Source organism: Citrus sinensis, chromosome 3 (assembly GCF_022201045.2).
Source record: "Citrus sinensis cultivar Valencia sweet orange chromosome 3, DVS_A1.0, whole genome shotgun sequence".
Taxonomy (NCBI): domain Eukaryota; kingdom Viridiplantae; phylum Streptophyta; class Magnoliopsida; order Sapindales; family Rutaceae; genus Citrus; species Citrus sinensis.
In genome coordinates this window covers 51,268,065-51,285,634 of record NC_068558.1, presented here as the reverse complement: position 1 = coordinate 51,285,634, position 17,570 = coordinate 51,268,065, and the positions used below count along the sequence as shown (strand labels likewise).

Below are 17,570 nucleotides of genomic sequence, written 5' to 3'. Positions count from 1 at the left end.
GCACAACTATCATAGATCAAGAAAAATTTAATACAACTGGACAATAAAATAAGTGAAGAACACAATTAATAATCCAATGTACCAACCAAACCATAGTGGAAAAAGGTGAAAGTATTTTAATAAGCATGGATTAGAGAGACTCCAGAGTTTTAGAATGGAGCGAATTAGGCCAACATCCTATCCTTGAGACCTTCAAATGGATATTGAGACAGCATAATTTGTAGAGCTCAATGATCCTTCAAAATGTGCTTTTCGATGCAGATGCATCTACATTAAGAAACTAACTAGTGCGTTCCTACCAAAGACGGTCACTCAAAGGATCTTATAAAGCCTGGATTGTTAACAAAATAAAGCTTCTAGAGCTCTAGAACCCAAAAAAGAACTGAAATGAAGTTGCATTCTGATACTACATGGAAACTCAGTTTTTAGGTGTCAAATTCTTCTTTGTTCCATACAACAAATAATTGAGCACATAACGAACAACTAAAGTAGAACACATAACCAATCCATGCTAAGAAACAGAAATAAGAAAGAATGTACTAAGCCATGCATCAACCAGTTACTAATATGTTTGGTTTCTTCTTGATTGGAAACAGTTAACCAAAAGCACGTAGACAATTAGCATAAGAGATCCACAGACAACAAAATTCAAAATGATCATAAACTAAAGCAGTTATCAGGCACCTTTGCAACCAATTTACAGCCCCTACTCCTCAGCATCTCCAAGCAGTGGCTGAGATGAGCTCTTTCCGCTGCCAGCAGAGAACAAGGGAAGACTGTCTCTTCTCTACATGGAAACCCCTAACTGGAGTCCGCTGCACCAAACAGTCAGCCTGGGACTCAGCAAAGTTACTAAATGTCAATGGAGCAAACCCAGATTGCATGAACAAACTCCTCCAAGGAGGCAACCTTTCAGGGGAACGGTGGCGCCCCAATACAATTTTTTCAATACAAGGATAAACCAAAAACCTCTCAATCTTTTGCAAGGCATCCAAATTCACATTCACAGAATCAAGCGATTCAAGCAGGCCAGAGTAAGACTGAAGGGCGTGAACCATATGGTGAGCGAAGGGAAAATCTGGTCGGTCACAGCTTCTATCCAAAGAAACAACAATCTTGGGTTGAAGTTGCTTTACGAAGCGAAGCACCAAAGGAAAGGTTGCTGGATAATTAGAGAAGACGCCAATTGGAAGATTCACAGCAGTTACGTCGTTCTCTAATCCCTGAAGTGGCAGTGGCCAAGAAGCCGAAATTAGTGTTTCAAGGCTTAGAATTTCAAGCTCAAATGGAATATTGATTTCACTTGCAAAGTGCTTTAAATTTTCTTGAGTAAAACCCAGCTCAAACTCATCATGTGTGGACGAAGAAGTAAATGCAGTGATTTTAAGTGAAGGAGGACCTTCGCTTCTGAAAACAAGCTCCTGCATAAGAGAAGCCCACTGCCCCCCGTAACCAATATCGAAGTCTATAATGTGGATTCTATTGCACCCTTCAAAAGCTTCAAGAAGTGCTTGGTTACAAGTGAAATTAGCAAACTGAAGAATCGGCGAGATTTCAGAGAAAGATTTATAGGCGCTAATCTTGAAAATGATGTTGTAACCGGACATAGCTGCACTGGGAGTATTCATATTCATGTGGAGAAGTAACTGCAAAGCCTCTTTAACATAAAAAGCAGCCCTTTGAAAAGGCTTAACGACAGGTGAGAGCTGGTGATTGAGCCGCGCCAATATCCCTTGCGCGAGTACAGGATTACCCATTTCAATGAGCTCGGCGGCTTTGAAAATTTGGTCAATTACTGCCTGCTGAAGCTGCTGATTCGCCAATTCATCATTTACCATCTTTTGCTTGGTTGCTGTTGCTGTCACGCCCATTGTTTGCCTTTGTTGAAGCATTTGAAGCTGTTGTTGCTGTTGTCTTCGAAGATATAGTTCTTGTTGCCCCGAATCTGAAAGCGGGACCTTTTGATTGGGCCCAAGATTAAGGCGCTTTGGTGGTGGCGGTGATAAAAGTTGATGCTCTTGCATTTGAGCATATGAAAGGGGCAAGAATAAAGCTGGATTTTGAGCATACTGAGCTTGATTCTGATTCATTATCAGCTGAGGCCTGAATATCTGCGGCTTCTCATCCAAAGCTTCAACTGGTTGCGGTTGAAAAACACTTGGAGGAGGTGAAAGATTTGTAGCTGCTGCCATTGAAAAAATGTGATTTTGGGTTGAAACAGAACCAAGCCTTGCACTGTTGACAACAAAATCAGGGTCAATATTGCTGCTGACCGAAGTAAAAGGTGTCTCAAAGCCAAGACTAGCCTGATCCACAACACCAAAACCTGCATTGAATTCCGTATCTTGATGCAAGATCTTGTTTAATCCAAGAGATGGGTCATCGGTATCACCCATAATGAGCCTTAAAATGGACTGCTCTTGATTAGGTGAACCAGACAACACACTCTCCCAGTCTTCCATTCCCAAGCCTCCACATTTTTCAGTATTGGTGATATCTACTGATGGGGGGTTGCTAGAGGCATTGGTCGCCGCCACGCCCGTTGTGTCGGTGGTGGAGGAGCCACCACCGCCCAGAGAGGAAGACAGTGTTGAAGATGACGTGGGAGGGCTTGGACTTCTTCGGTTATCGAGCACTGATGTGGGCTCAGTGGTGGCACTGCCCACATAGCAACAATTTGCTTTCTTGTTTCCCCTGTTGCTGTTGCTGAGTAGCCAGTCTTGTTCTTCCTTGTGCTGCTGATGATGAAATTGCCGCGAATCTGAAGAAGAAGAAGAGAAATCTAAAGCCCCCTTCCCTTGAAAATCCTCAAAGGCTAGGGGCATGGCCCTCATCTAATAAACTCAACAACAGTGTTACCCACAATCCCAAAATCCCAGAACTCTCCAGTTTACACAGGTTTAGAAAGCTACAAAAGAAAGAGACTAATACTGAATGAGTTTGTACGATACAAAGAAGATACAAACCAGCAGAAATCAAAAATCAAAAATCAAATTTGATCAGAACAACATGCACAAAGCTACAACTCAAGCTTCTTTGGCCGGCTCTATCGCCCTCTTTTGCTAGCTCAGTACCTCAAGACTCCGAACAACAACACTCTTTGCTACAATAAGCTTTCCTCTTCTGATTCTGAAGATGAGTTTCGATGCAGGTTCTTTTTGGTGGGTTTCTCTCTGTTTCTCTTTCTCTTCTGCTCTGATTGATCTTTACGATAGTCCCTCTTCCTTCTGTTTTCTGCTATGGATGCGTGCAACATATAAAAGAGTTAAAGTGCCCCGTCCTTCTTTCTCTCTCTAGTTTCCACCCTTTCACTCTGTCTCTCTCTCTCTTTTCATTTTTTATTTTTTATTTTTTTATGTGGCTTTTCCCTATTGACGTAGTTATCTCTGCTCGGGCTTTCTTTCACTCTTATCATTCCCCACGCGCAGCATTTGGCGTGTATAATCAATTTTTCCCCACTCTCTTCTGGTTGAGTGAGTTGGGGGAAAAGATGGGTAAAATACAAATCAATTTCAACTAGCATCCAGAAATAGTCTTTTTTTCCCGCTAAGTGAGTGTTATTTATTATTAAATACAAAGGTGAAATTATAAGTAATTTTATAAGTTATAAATTAATTATTTAATAAAAGTATTACCTTAGTATTTGAGATGAAATTATAGGAGTATCACTTAATAATCTTAATACTAATCAATTTTTAAGGATAAATTTAGTCCAAAGAAATAGTTATTAATGTAGTAAAAATAATTGTCTTCTTATTTTTAATGTTGTCATAAAAAATGTCAAATATAATTTGTTAATATATATTAAATAGGTTCTTGTAACTTATTTTTACACACCCTAATGCACTAATGAGATAATAACAATCTTATTTAATTTGCATATTTCATTTGAATATTTTGGCACCGAATAGTTGACAACTTAACATCAAAAAATGTTTTTATTTTTTCAACATTGGTGTAAGTTATACAATATTAGTAAATAATAAGAAGAAGGGATTAAAAAGGCTAAATTAATTTCTTAGCCCCACATATTTCTTAAGATTCGAATTACAATGAAGAATTGAAGAAAGCTACTTAAAAATTAGTCAGTCAAAATCCTTTAGTGTTTACTTTCTGGAGTGGGCGTGAAGAGTGTGGAGTATGGAGTGAAAATCTCGCTCCAATGTTTATTTACAATTTTTAAGGGGGAGCGGGAATCCCGCTCCGTGAGCCCTACCTAATTTTGGAGTGGGGAGTGGGATTCTCACTCCCATGGGGGGAGGTGGGAGTGGGAATCCACCCCCTTTCCCTTTTTAGCCTTACATTTAAAATAAGATAAAATAAATCATATCATATTTATTTTAATAATATTATTTTATTATTTTATAAAGTAAATTTATTAAAAATAATAATAATATTAAACATATTTAAACATAATATTATTATATTTAATTTAAAATAAAATTGCATTGATTCTAAGTTGAAATTACTTAAAAATAATATTATTATACTCATAGAGAATTAATAATATTACTAAATTCTATCTTTATTTGAAAATATATTATTATATTTATTTAAAAATAATAGTATTATATTTATTTAATTAATAATAATAAATATTTTATTCCAATAAAATATTAATTTTGTACTATATTATCAAATAATAGTGTTTCATTTGTGTTGCTATTATTAATAATTTTTTATTTACATAATTAAAATTCAAATTAATAAAAATTATGATTTACATAATTAAGAATATTAATCATTATTATTGATTTACAAATATAATAAAATAAATATTTTATTATAAATTTTGTAATTAAAAATTATAATTTTTTTAAATAAGAGTAAAATTGTAATTTAAAATTATTTATTTCTAATCTAAAACCATGTAAATACATAAATTAAATTATGGTTTCAATTCCATACTCTTATTCTAATATAAGCAAACAACATAATTCCAGTTCCGCTCCTCATTCCTAATTCTAAAATTTCTACCCTATCCAAAACGTAAACCCTAACTAAAATTCTATGAGTAGTCATTGGTTAGAGGCTCACATGTGTTGGAACTAGGGGTGGGCATGGGTTGGTTTGGGTTGGTTTTTAAGTCAATCTAAACCAAACTATAAAAATTTGGATCCAACCCAAACCAACCCAAATATTTTTAACCCAAACCATTTGTGTTTGGTTTGAATTTTATTATCAAAATAATTTTTATTTTAATAAAATTTAATTATATCAAAATTATAATAATTATTAATTGTTATTAATTATTAAATTGATATTAAAATATAAAAAAATATAGTGGATAAAAATTATAAATTTTACAATAACTTAATCCTTAAATTAAAGAATACTAGAAAATCAAAATAAAGTTTAATCACAAAAATTATTATTTCTCAATAAATAAGAACATACACTTTAATAATAAACTTTCACAAACATGACATTAACAATCTAATAATAAATTATTTTTAACATATATTATTTTTCCCCCTTATGCTTTTATAATGGCCAAAAACCCCTCTAATAGTATAAGTTTACAATATTACCCTTATTTTCAACTACTCTTTTATTTATATTTATTCTAAATTAAATAAATCATATGAATAGAAACTAAATAAAAAATAAAGCATTAAAAATAAGAAATATATGTTTTGATATGAACAAAAAAATTAATAATAAAATTTTTTTATACTTATTTATTTTGTGAAAATTTTCTTATAATAAATATATAAGAAAATTATTAGTCAAATGATAAAAAAATTTTATAAGAAAACTTGAATGACAAATAAAAATTTATTATAAGATAAATAATAAAATATTTTACCTATACTTTTACATTTAATTTTAAAATATTACAAAATATTTATTATAAGAAAATGTTCACAAAATAAATAATTACAAGAAAAAATTTTATTATTAATTTTTCTGCTCATATCAAAACATATATTTCGTGTTTTAATACTTAATATGGGCATTACATTCAATTATTGACCAAAAATTAGCCGCCATCTAGCATATCGGACCCAGTCCAAGCCGAGTTATTATTGATTATTAGTAGAGTCTCCTGCTCTTTCTATGATGATCCTTCCATGTGAGAGGAATTATTTTTGTAAATAAGAAAAAAAATTATTTATGTTATTTACAATAATATTTATTTAATTTAAATTTATTTTTACTATTATTTTCATTTTCTAACTGTTGACAATTGATCACGCCGTAAAAAATTTAATGGTGGTCTTTCACTTATTTGTGTTCATTTATTTTGTTTTCATTTATTTCATTTGAAAAATTTGAGTGTTGGGGTTTTGTCAATAACCCATGGGTAAACCATACCCAAACCATAATAAAATGATTTTCTACATAAAACTCATATCTAACCTATTTTCATGATTTATCTAACCCAAACCATTTAATTTGGTTTGAGTTTGGATAAACCCATGGGGTGTGGATTTATGCCCACCCCTAGTTGGAACAGTCAAATTATGCGCTACTCTGGCTAACGACTTGAGAACTCGATTGGTTTGTGGGTATTAACGCTCTTCAAAGGAGCGTGAAGTGAGCAGTCTGATTGGCCTTGGCCTCTTAGATTGATTATTATTATTATTTTTTTTTTTTTTTTTTACAATTTACAGACAGCAAAGATGCACTGCAGAGAAAGGTGTTTGGACGCAGATGATTTTTGGTAATTTACTTCAATTCCTAAATTGCCCTTTGCTTGTCCAAACCAAAGGGAAAATACGATGGTTTTCAAGTAATTAAGGAGAAACATCTAGCGACGGCAATGTTTTCGAAACTGAATCTGACGGCACGAGACAATGGGTGGGGGGCTTTTTGAGGGTTTTATAAATATCGAGACAGTTTTGACGGTTATGATCTATTTTTCTCCAACATTAAATCGTGGCTGTGATTCATCCGGCGGGTCTTTATTTCCCTTCACGAGAAGAGCATACGCTGATGAAAATTAAATCCGAGATGTCGACCAATTAGGGCCTGCGCGCATGCAAGTCACAATGACACGAAAACTTGGATTAAAAAGAAGAACAACAAATGCCAACAGTTGCATGCATGTTGAAAATTAAATAGTTGGACCAGCGAGTGAGAAAACGTTGATTTTAGATAAAATAAATCCGAAGACAAGTACACTAATTACGAGTGACTTTATGAAACTACATTTATAACCTTGCCGCCCCTCTCGTTGCTATTTGGAATGAAAATCACTTGGGCAAAATTTATTTGCCCAAGTACGTTGGTGGGGTTTTCCACTTATTGCTAAAAGTTGAGTAAATGTCTGATTCCATGATAGATGCATGCAATCCTTTAACAAACAAGAGAAATACAAAAGCAAAATTAACGTTTAATCATTGTACCATTTGACAAGGAAAGCAAGGCAAAATAATAATTGCCCCACACTCGACAGTTCACACAAAAATATTTTATCTTTGAGATAAGCAACCCAACTCCTCCAAATACAATGTTTCGATGTTTTATAACGTTCCTTTTTGAAAATTTTCCTTCGAAGTTGCTTTCATTTTCTATGTTTTTATCATTGCAGCTCTAGAAGGAAATATGGGATTTGTCTTCTTCTTCTTTTCTTTTCTTTTCTTTTTTCCTCTAACATGGAGAGCGACTTGAAGTGAAAATGAATGTGAGAAAAAAAATGAATAAGTGGGTGGTTCGAAATGTCTAGAGACGATTGAAAATTTGGGTATTTGTCGAAAATAGAGATGGCAAAACCCCGGGCCGGGTCCGAGTATTGCCATGACCGGACCCTGCCCGGATGCAACCGGTCCGGGTCCGGGCCGGGTTTTAATCCGGGTACCCGGATTTTATATTTTTTAATATTTTATGTGTATATATTTTTTATTTTTTGATAATTTTATAAGTTTTAAATTTATTTCAATAAAATTTGACATGAAAATATAAACTTTAAGTGTTTAAAACTTTATATATGTATAATAAATAAGTCAAATAAGTATAAAATATTTAAAGTAATATATATTTTATAATTTTTTTTAATAAAATTCGGATTCCGGGTTTATCAAGTGATGCCCAAGACTGACCCGGCTTCATACCCGAGCCGGATAATACCCGGCCCGCAACACCCGGGTACGGTCCGGGTCCGGACCGGGCGGGTATTTTTGCCACCTCTAGTCGAAAACAAATAAGGGGACACGTTTTTCTTAAATGGTCTACGTATAATATTATTATATGAGATTTTTTATGACTCCGGATAGATGCTATTTATACCATAGACCACAAATCTATGAAAACTAGTTTAAAAATCTACTCATATTAATAACAATGGGATCATATTCATATTCTGCTTCTTTGTGGAAAGAAAAAAAGAGTCCACATAAGTGCTCGAACTAGTATCCCAAACACTGTAGAGCACGACTCCACCAATGGGCTACAAAGCTGAATGGCCTAATCAAGGAAACGTGCTTAGATTTGCTATAAATTATTTAGCAAACCAAACACATTATAACATTAATTAAATAATCGTTTTTACTAGTTCCGACTTGGGGGCTAAGGTACTATCGACTAATTTATAAGACAATACATTATAAAAAATTTATTTTTATTTAAGATCCACTAACCATAGCAATTAATAATTAACTAATTTATAAGGTTTTAAAAGACTTCTGTAAAATATGTTTTTAGAGTTACTTATCTCTTCCTAAATTTGACGTTGAGTTGGATCTCACTTCTAAAGTTTTACAATGCAAAAAGAAATTATAGCATGCAACTATAGTACAACAATAATTAGAAATGTTTAATTCCTTATTTTTATTAAAAATGATTAACTATGTATGAAGTTTTACTAAAACTAAACAGCTACATAAATTAGAGGAGAGTCTCATAATTAATTCAAAAAGTAACATATTAACTCACTTAATTACAATAAAAAGATATTGATATAGTATCTGGAAAAAATATCAAATATATTCATAAACTAATAATTCATTGATTCGTCAATTAATTAATATTTGTTAAAATTATTGTTATTGGTAATTTGGGCATATCAATGAGAAAAGGTAATTTTCATATACCTCGCTTGAGATATTGAGCTTTCTCGCTTTATTATGTCATACTAAAATTAGATCAGCTTTATAATAGAGCACTCATGATGACCTCACGATTATAAAGATAAATATTAAATTTGTACTTATTGATATGATCTGACGGTTATTATCAGTGTTCCACCGTAAAACTGGTACTTAGCTTTAAATTATCGTTGAATCAATTTATTGGCAGTTTGCAACCCTCTCCACTCAACAAATGGATCAGTTGACCGTTGCCTGACCCTTGTCTTGATGTTTTCCCACTACGCCCAATGCTCAACGGTTACGGGTAAAACCGTAAAAGACAAAGATAGCAAACTAGTTGCTGTTGGGTTGGTAATGGTAATCTCCCTTCAGGCTCATCCCATGCATATAAATATTGTTTCCTTTCACTTAACCCATATATATGCTGGCAGAAAATAGTGTGCGCATCTGTTCAAATTATAACGTTATTAGAAAATGTCATTATATAATAAGAATATGATAAGAGACAAATTAATATATATATATATATATATATATATATATATTTTATTATGTTATAAAACAAAAATATACGATATACTTTTTATTGTTTTTAACTTATAAATTATCCCAAAAAAGGAAGAAAAAAAATAGGGATGGCAATGGGGTGGGGTGGGGGTGGGGAGGCATACCCCATTCCCTACCCCGTTAGAAATTTTTACCTCCATTCCCCACCCCATTCCCCAATAAATTTAGTGGGGCGGGGATGGAGAATCCTCATGTGGTGAATGATTTCCCCATCTCCACCCTATTCTCCATTTATCTATTTTATAATATGTATAAATACATTATTTTAGTAAGTTAAAAATTAGAGACTTAAAATAAAATCATCATCATATTGTAAAGTATTTAAATTCTTTTAAAAAAATATCTAAAAGTTTGAAACATTATCATAAAATGATATTAAAAGTGAAAAATATTTAAAGAGCGTAGCACCTTAAAAGAGAAAAGAAAATATAACAATGTTTCAGAATTGAAAAATATTATAGGATCTTCTTTCATTCATATATTGTTTATATTGCATAAAAATTAAAAAAATTATTAATTGACATTATAATTGATAAAATAAAATTTATTAAATAAGAATTAAAAATATATTTATATATAATGAGGATTGAGGTGGGGGTGGGGTGGGGAGTACAAAACCAAACCCCACCCCATTAAGAATTTGGAAATTATTTTCCCCCCACTCCCCACGCCATTCCCCAAAAATTATTTAAAATTTTTTTCATATGGGGTGGGGATCCATGGAACCCCAAACCCGTAGAGAATTTTACCATTCCTAAAAAAAAACACCAAACTGAATATCATTTAAATGACGGCAGTTAACTTGAGGGATGCTAATTGTTAAAATTAACCCCAATGAGAAGAGGCTTTTGTTGTATTACCACTTTCCCAATCCCGTGTGAAGTGTAGCCCAACATAACAAGTCGTTTCTATTCTCTCTCATATGAAGTGTAAAGTGACCCTGATGAAATTCACTTTGCTTGCCCCCTAGGTCTATCTAGGCTTTTATCTATTCAAAATTTCCAAATATTTATTATAATATAATCCCTCTCTTTCCTTTTTCTGCATATTATTATTATTATTATTATTATTATTATTTCCTTTTTTATTTGCTGGCAGAAAGGATTGGCGATCACAATTCACAAGTTCTTTTCCCTCTTCTCAATACAACCCCACATTTGAAGCAACACAGCACGCACAAAATTTGTCTACTAAAGAACACCAAAGCAAAGCCCTTTTAATATATATTTATATGAAAAACGAATACCCACTTCCCTGGGATTTAATAAAATGACCATATAGTCCCTTAAGTCTTTAATAAACAACACTAAGTTTTCTTTTTTTTTTTTAATATCATAATACCACTTGTAAATAATGACTAAAATTTGATTTTAAATTTTTTTAATAAAATAAAAATATAATATAAATAGTTTAATTTTCTAGTAAACTAATAATTTTTTAATACATAAAATAATTTTTAAAATATAAAGTATTATATTTAGTTTAATAATGTATTTGTATTTATTATAAAAATATTAAATAATCTTTAGACTAAATAGATTTTAAAATTAATAAAATATATCTCATGTATTAATAAGAATAAAATTATTTTATACAATATTTAAATGTTTATTTTAATATCATGTTTCTATTATTACAAAATTTAGCTTAATGTAATATAAGATTGTAAAGTATTAAAATATTTTTAAAAAATTAAAATTATTTTAAAATGTATATACTGTTATATTTATTTTAATATTATATTTTTATTTATTATAAAATATTATAGTCAAATTTTTTTTAACTAATAGAGTCAAAAAGTATTGTAGTCAAAAGGGAATCTTGGTATCTCTTATTAAAAATTTGGGATGTACATGATTATTTCTCAAAATCTTGAGTGTAGATATTTTTTTTCCCATTTATATATATATTGAAGCCAATAACATAAATGATGTATTATTAGTTACCTCCCTCGGGATTTAGTTATTTATCTCTTAGATGGGAATAATTACAGAATATGCGCACAGACCCTCAAAAGTTGACATGTGTTTGAAGCCTTTAACAAAATTTTATAAAATGACTCATTTGTTCTTGAAATTTTGAGCCGAAAATATATTTCTCACTCAAATTATATCATTATTTTGAAGGTAATATGAATTTCACTCTCGTTCTCTCTCTAATTTTCATTTTCACAATACAATTGAAGCATAATTAAATAGTGCACAAAATAAGTTGGATTGTATGTGAACGAATATAATTAAATTACTTAAATGACCAGAATTATATATATTTGGACTAACGGTCAACCATTTAGAAGGGATAAAAGACGACCGTTTCTAAAATCTTCTCATATATTTTATAGATAACCAAACCTCATGGAAGTTATGCAATAACACCCCTGACATAAACTTATTGGGTTGGTGTGATTATTTGAGGGCTGTAGTCTCGAAGTCAAGGCATTCCCATGATTAGAGAGCACAAGAAGCAGAAGAAAAAGTGATCTACAATAAAATCCAACTTCTAGCCCTAACCGATCTATAATGATCTTGGGGAAGATTAATTATAAAAACAATTGATGATCATTAATCATTCGTTCATTCCCCATGATGTGAGACAAGTTTTTTGCTTTTGGTTTATTGGGGTGACAAGCCATGATTAAAATAATCTATTATTTGTGCGCCACATGGGAACGTGGAAGAAAATTGGTGGATAAGAGCAATTGGGCCGGCTTCATGACACATCCGCCGCCAATTTGAGATCACCCGATCCTTCAGTTTTAGGCACTCCAACAGAATAGAAAAATGCCCATCAAAATTAAATTTTTATGCAAATACATGCATTCCTAATTTGGACATATAATATATCTAGTATCTATTATCTGACTGACTTTTATTTAAATGTTGCTTTGCTCGTTGTGTTCGGTGTTTCTAGTTCTTTTTTTTTTTTTTTTTGGGTTCTTTTTCTCTTTAATAGCTTATATTGTCACCTTCTAGATGAATCTGAAAACGCTTAATATAATGGGTAGATGCTGTACCCCCGCAAATTATATTGCAACCGAATAAATATTAAAATGTGTTTGAACCGTAAGAACAGACCACATTAACATTAAAAAAGAAAAAGAAAAAGGGACCAGTTGACCTTTAAATTCGTGAACCGGGTTTTAATTAGGCAAAGATTAGCCCAGTGGATGCCAACTTAATAAATTACAAACCAGATTCTATCTGCACCCGCTTATTTCCCGTAGAACACCCTTCAGTTTCTAGAAGTTCAATTACCAGTTTGCGTCGTTGCTATTATTAAATAAATTATCAGCAACAAACCCGTTCATATTTGCAGAAAAAATTATTATTATTTTTAAGAAGAAAGAGTCAGTTGTCGTAGGTTTAAGTGGCAGATAGATTGAATACTGTTCCGATGTTTCTTGATTGGCTCATGGTGGCATTACCGCGATAATTTATTTCATTTGTGGGGCTTTAGAATTTCTGCCTTATCATTGGTGTGCTCTTAGCCCTAAAATCAAAGTTATGATCGCTCCACATAGTCGTAATGTACAGGCGGCCCGCTACAGAAGAAGAGAATCATTGCAATAATTTAGAAGTAGAATCAATATTTAGGGTACAACATCTCGACATTAAAGAAAAATATAAAACCCCATTTTAATCATTGACATTAAAGAAATCAGATGGCGGTTGGCCAAGAAACAGCAATAAGAAGATTAGGCGGTCGTGATCAATTGATCGATTTAGACTTTTTTTTGAGACAGTCGATCAACATATTTAATTAATAATGGTGAGTTTAAACCTTGAATTTGGGGAATTGAGAATAAAACTCGTGTTTACTTATTAAAATAATAAAAGGAATAAAAATCAGGAAACATAATTGAAAGTCTAATACCAAAGGGAGTTGGGAATCATACTTCCCATTTCCAGAACTTCCTAAAATACTCCCACCCTAATTTCATTACTACAACTTTATCCTTTATTTAAATATAAAAAAATATAAAATACAAAAAATAATTGAAAACCACAACAACCCAAAACCTAGAATCTATTTCATCCAGTAATCAAAATTGCTTCAGCACAAATCAGAACGGCAATTGTTGATCTTGTCAAGCAGCTCCATCATAATCACTTCGTTGGTTGTCTCATAGCGTTGATGATGTTTTCCGTTTGTTGATTTTAGGGGTGGGCATTTGGTTTGGTTCAGTCCGAACCGAACCAAATTATATTATGATAATTTAGTTTGGTTTGGTTCGGAGTAAAAAACCAAATGGTTCAGAAATTCTGAACCATTTGGTTTGGTTCAAAATCGAACCAAATGATTCAAGAAAAATTTAAAATTAAAATTAAAAAATAGTTCATAATTTATCTTTTTTATTTTTGTTTGTTAATTAATATATGATATTATATATATCATAGCATACACTTTATTTTATTGTTGAACTTTGTTATTTTAATTTATTATTGTTAGATTTAATTATATTGGTTATTATTTATGCATTTCTAGATTGTTTTGTAATTTATTATGTTAATTTACTATTATTAAATTTTATTATGTTGTTTATTGTTTGCTAATTTATAGACTCAAGATTATTGTTGTATTAATAATGTATTATTATATTATTATTTTTTATTGAATAATGAATATATAGGATAAAATTAAATGGAACCGAATCAAACCGAACTAAATTATAGAACCGAATCGAACCAAATTAATTTGGTACGGTTCGGTTCGGTTCTATAATTTGGTTCGCAATTCATGAATCATTTGGTTTCAGTTTGGTTCGGTTCAACTCCTGAACCGAACCAAACTTAATAGTGCCCACCCCTAGTTGATTTGAATATGAAAAAAGAAAATTATTCACCATCCACCCGTTTTTTTCTAATTTTTTCAAAAATGTACAATTTTTTTTTCTGGAATCCACCTGAAATTATATTTTTTTTCACTTGTCCGGTTCTGTTTGGAAATCGTTAAGAAAAGAAAATAATTAAATTACCAATTTTATCCTAAAAAATAAAAATAAAAATTTATTTTAATTTTTAATTGTCAAAAATTGTATGCAAACTACCAAGTGTGCAAATGGTGCTTGTAAAAAAAATTAATATATATATTTTTTAATTTTTAGGATTAAATTGGTAATTTAATTATTTTCTTTTTATTAATGTCCAAACAAATAAATTAATATAAAAGGGTAGTATTGTAAAAGTAAACTAAAAGAAACAAAAAATAACGGTAAGTGTATCAATACTTTAACGACAAGGATGTTTCGAGGTATTTTAAAAAATATAGGGACTAAATAAACACTAATCTTAAAATACATAGATTAAATGAGCTTTTATCACTTCCTGAAATATGCCCAAATTCCATTATTATAAATTTATCCTCTAAATATAAAAAAAATAAAATAAAATACAAAAAATAATTAAAAATTATAGCAATCAAAAACCCAGAATCTATAAAACTGCTTCAGCACAAATTAGAACAAGAGTCGTCGATCTCGTCGAGCATAATAATAATAATAATAATAATAATAATAATAATAATAATAATAATAATAATAATAATAATAATAATAATAATAATAATAATTTATTATTAATTAAATAACAACAATAATAATATTAATAATGACGATAATAAATTAAGGACATTAAATAAGTTACAACAATTTATTTCATACATCAATAAAAATATAACTTTTACTCTGATTCATATATCAGAAATAAATAATTTTGGTTCATTGGAATATCGCACCATTAATGGATCCCACAAGTTGAAGTTGCTTTCCCAATTATCCATTTGTCATTTTCGATCTGGCTGTCCCCAGCAACGCAAACCTAGAGACAATCTGTCACATTCCTAAATTTGTGCTCGGTACCCTTACGAGTGCTGAGGGGCGGATGCTTGTTATGGTGGTTTGTGGGTCCCCGTCGTTTAGTCCACTCCATTCAACCCACGTGTCATCTTTCAACTTCGGTATCCTAATTGAGTTTTACTTTTTTTTTTTTTTTTTGTTTTAGTTTCTTTCCAAAAGTTTTTTGAAGGGAAAGAAATAAGATTTTAAGGGGCTGTTTAACAAATGCATCTTTGGAACTTTTTTTTGAAGTTTAGATAACCATTAAATATTAACAATTATTATTTATTATTATTACTCAAATTCAGAGAACGCAAAGCAAATCGTGACCAACCAAAGCAAAACTTGAAAATAATCTTTTAGTGAGATCCCACGTCATTCCGATATTTTCAGGCTTTCAGCTACATTTTAAAGCAACGACCTTCTATTCATTAAACAACAGCTGTCTTCACTCTTCTTAAAATTAAACCAAGGCTAAATGCGTTCCAGCCTTCGAGGAAAGAAACAGAACTATTTTCACTGTTTTCCATTTAAAAAATTATTTTCTGGAAAAAGAGGATAGAGAATAGTATTTCCATTTTGGAAAACATCGTTTTCAAGACATCACCTTCATTTTAAAAGCCATTTATAAAACATAGCAACGAAGCTTGAGTAAAGCTTATAAGAGAAAAGAAAAATTTCACTGTCTATAACCAAATCAATTTTTTGTTGGATGCGAACCTACAACCAGTCAGTTTATTAACAGCCGACAGCCCTACCACTAAGAGCTACTGAGAAACGCCTAAATTTCCTTCTTTGTAGATTTTTTTTTTTTTTTAAAACAATTTATTTTCAGCAAAGTTAAAACAATTAACTGATCATAGCATTGCGAAAATTCTGTCTTTTAGTTTTCGACAGACAGCAGCAAGTCTATAATTTGGGCTCAGCTAGAGGTAATTTTCACTGGTCTTCCTACCCAACCGGTCTTTTCCCCCCTTCTTTTCATAGTGTCAACTTTGAATTGAACCACTTGCTCCCATTGAAAAATACAATAAAACCCCTATAGACAATGAACAGTAAAGTGAAAATAATAATCCGAACTATTAGATTATTCATTGTCAAAGAAGCCAGAGTAATTAGCTCTCTTATTATATAACTAATAAAAATTATTTTATTATCATTATTATTATAAAGAGAGCTAAAGCTGTCTCACAAGCAACATGGGATATGGCCTTTTGTGTATTATATATAAGGGTGTTAATTTAACAAAAGCATTGTTATTTGTTAAGGCGCTGAAAAAGAAAAGACTATAAACTAATCATGTGGGGGTCCAATGGTACATGAGCCATGTGATATCATTAGGATGCAGGGGGAAACAATAAATAACTGCTTAAACAGCAAATTCAATGTATATAATAATGCAAGTGATAAATAAATACAACTAGACAATACATTAAGCGATGAATTTATTATCTATTGTTGCAATCACAATGGGGCAATTGAAAGAAAATATAATAAGGGATGGGTGAGAGTTTTAGAATTGAGAGAATTAGGCCAACATCCTATTCTTGAGAGCTTCAAATGGGGAATTGAGACAGCATACTTTGTAGAATTCAATGGGGCTAAATATGCGGATCCATATACATTGACAAACTAGCTAGCGAGACTGTTCCTAATTTCCTACCATGAAGAGCACTCAAATGATCTCATAAAGACAGGATTGTTAATACAATGACAGCTTCTAGAGCTAGAACTGAATTGCAGTAGCATACTACATTTTTGGAGCAGATTTAGATGATTAGGACATCCAAGATGAGAAAAATGCAGCATTGATAGATTATATATTATATACAATGATAGACAAAAGTAAGCATTTAGAACAAGAATACAGGATTTATATTCTTTGGCAGGAACTCTTCATACGGTTAGAGCTGTGAATTCAATATGCCAAAAAATAGAAGTTCAGAAACAATTGGGCGTGGATCCCAGGTTTCTAGTCATTCATTGACTCTTAGGTAAAAAAGTGAGAAGGCTTCTAGACAAGATAAGAATTCATGATTCAAATTAGCCATACAATTCATGCATAAAGAAACTAGTTTTGAAGGTCAAATTCTTCTTTGTTCCACGTCTTGTTTCCTTCATGTCAAGTTACAAGAATA

At 31.4% G+C, this 17,570-nt stretch overlaps 1 protein-coding gene across 1 annotated transcript; it reads right to left on the bottom strand.

Annotated features, from left to right (window-relative positions):
- Positions 1 to 525: 525 nt before the first annotated feature.
- On the bottom strand, positions 526 to 3,347 carry LOC102610953 (scarecrow-like protein 6). Its single transcript, XM_006490801.4, has one exon. It carries the CDS (start codon positions 2,832 to 2,834, stop codon positions 714 to 716), a length of 2,121 nt encoding a protein of 706 aa, XP_006490864.2. The 5' UTR covers positions 2,835 to 3,347; the 3' UTR covers positions 526 to 713.
- Between the last annotated feature and the right edge of the window lie 14,223 nt (positions 3,348 to 17,570).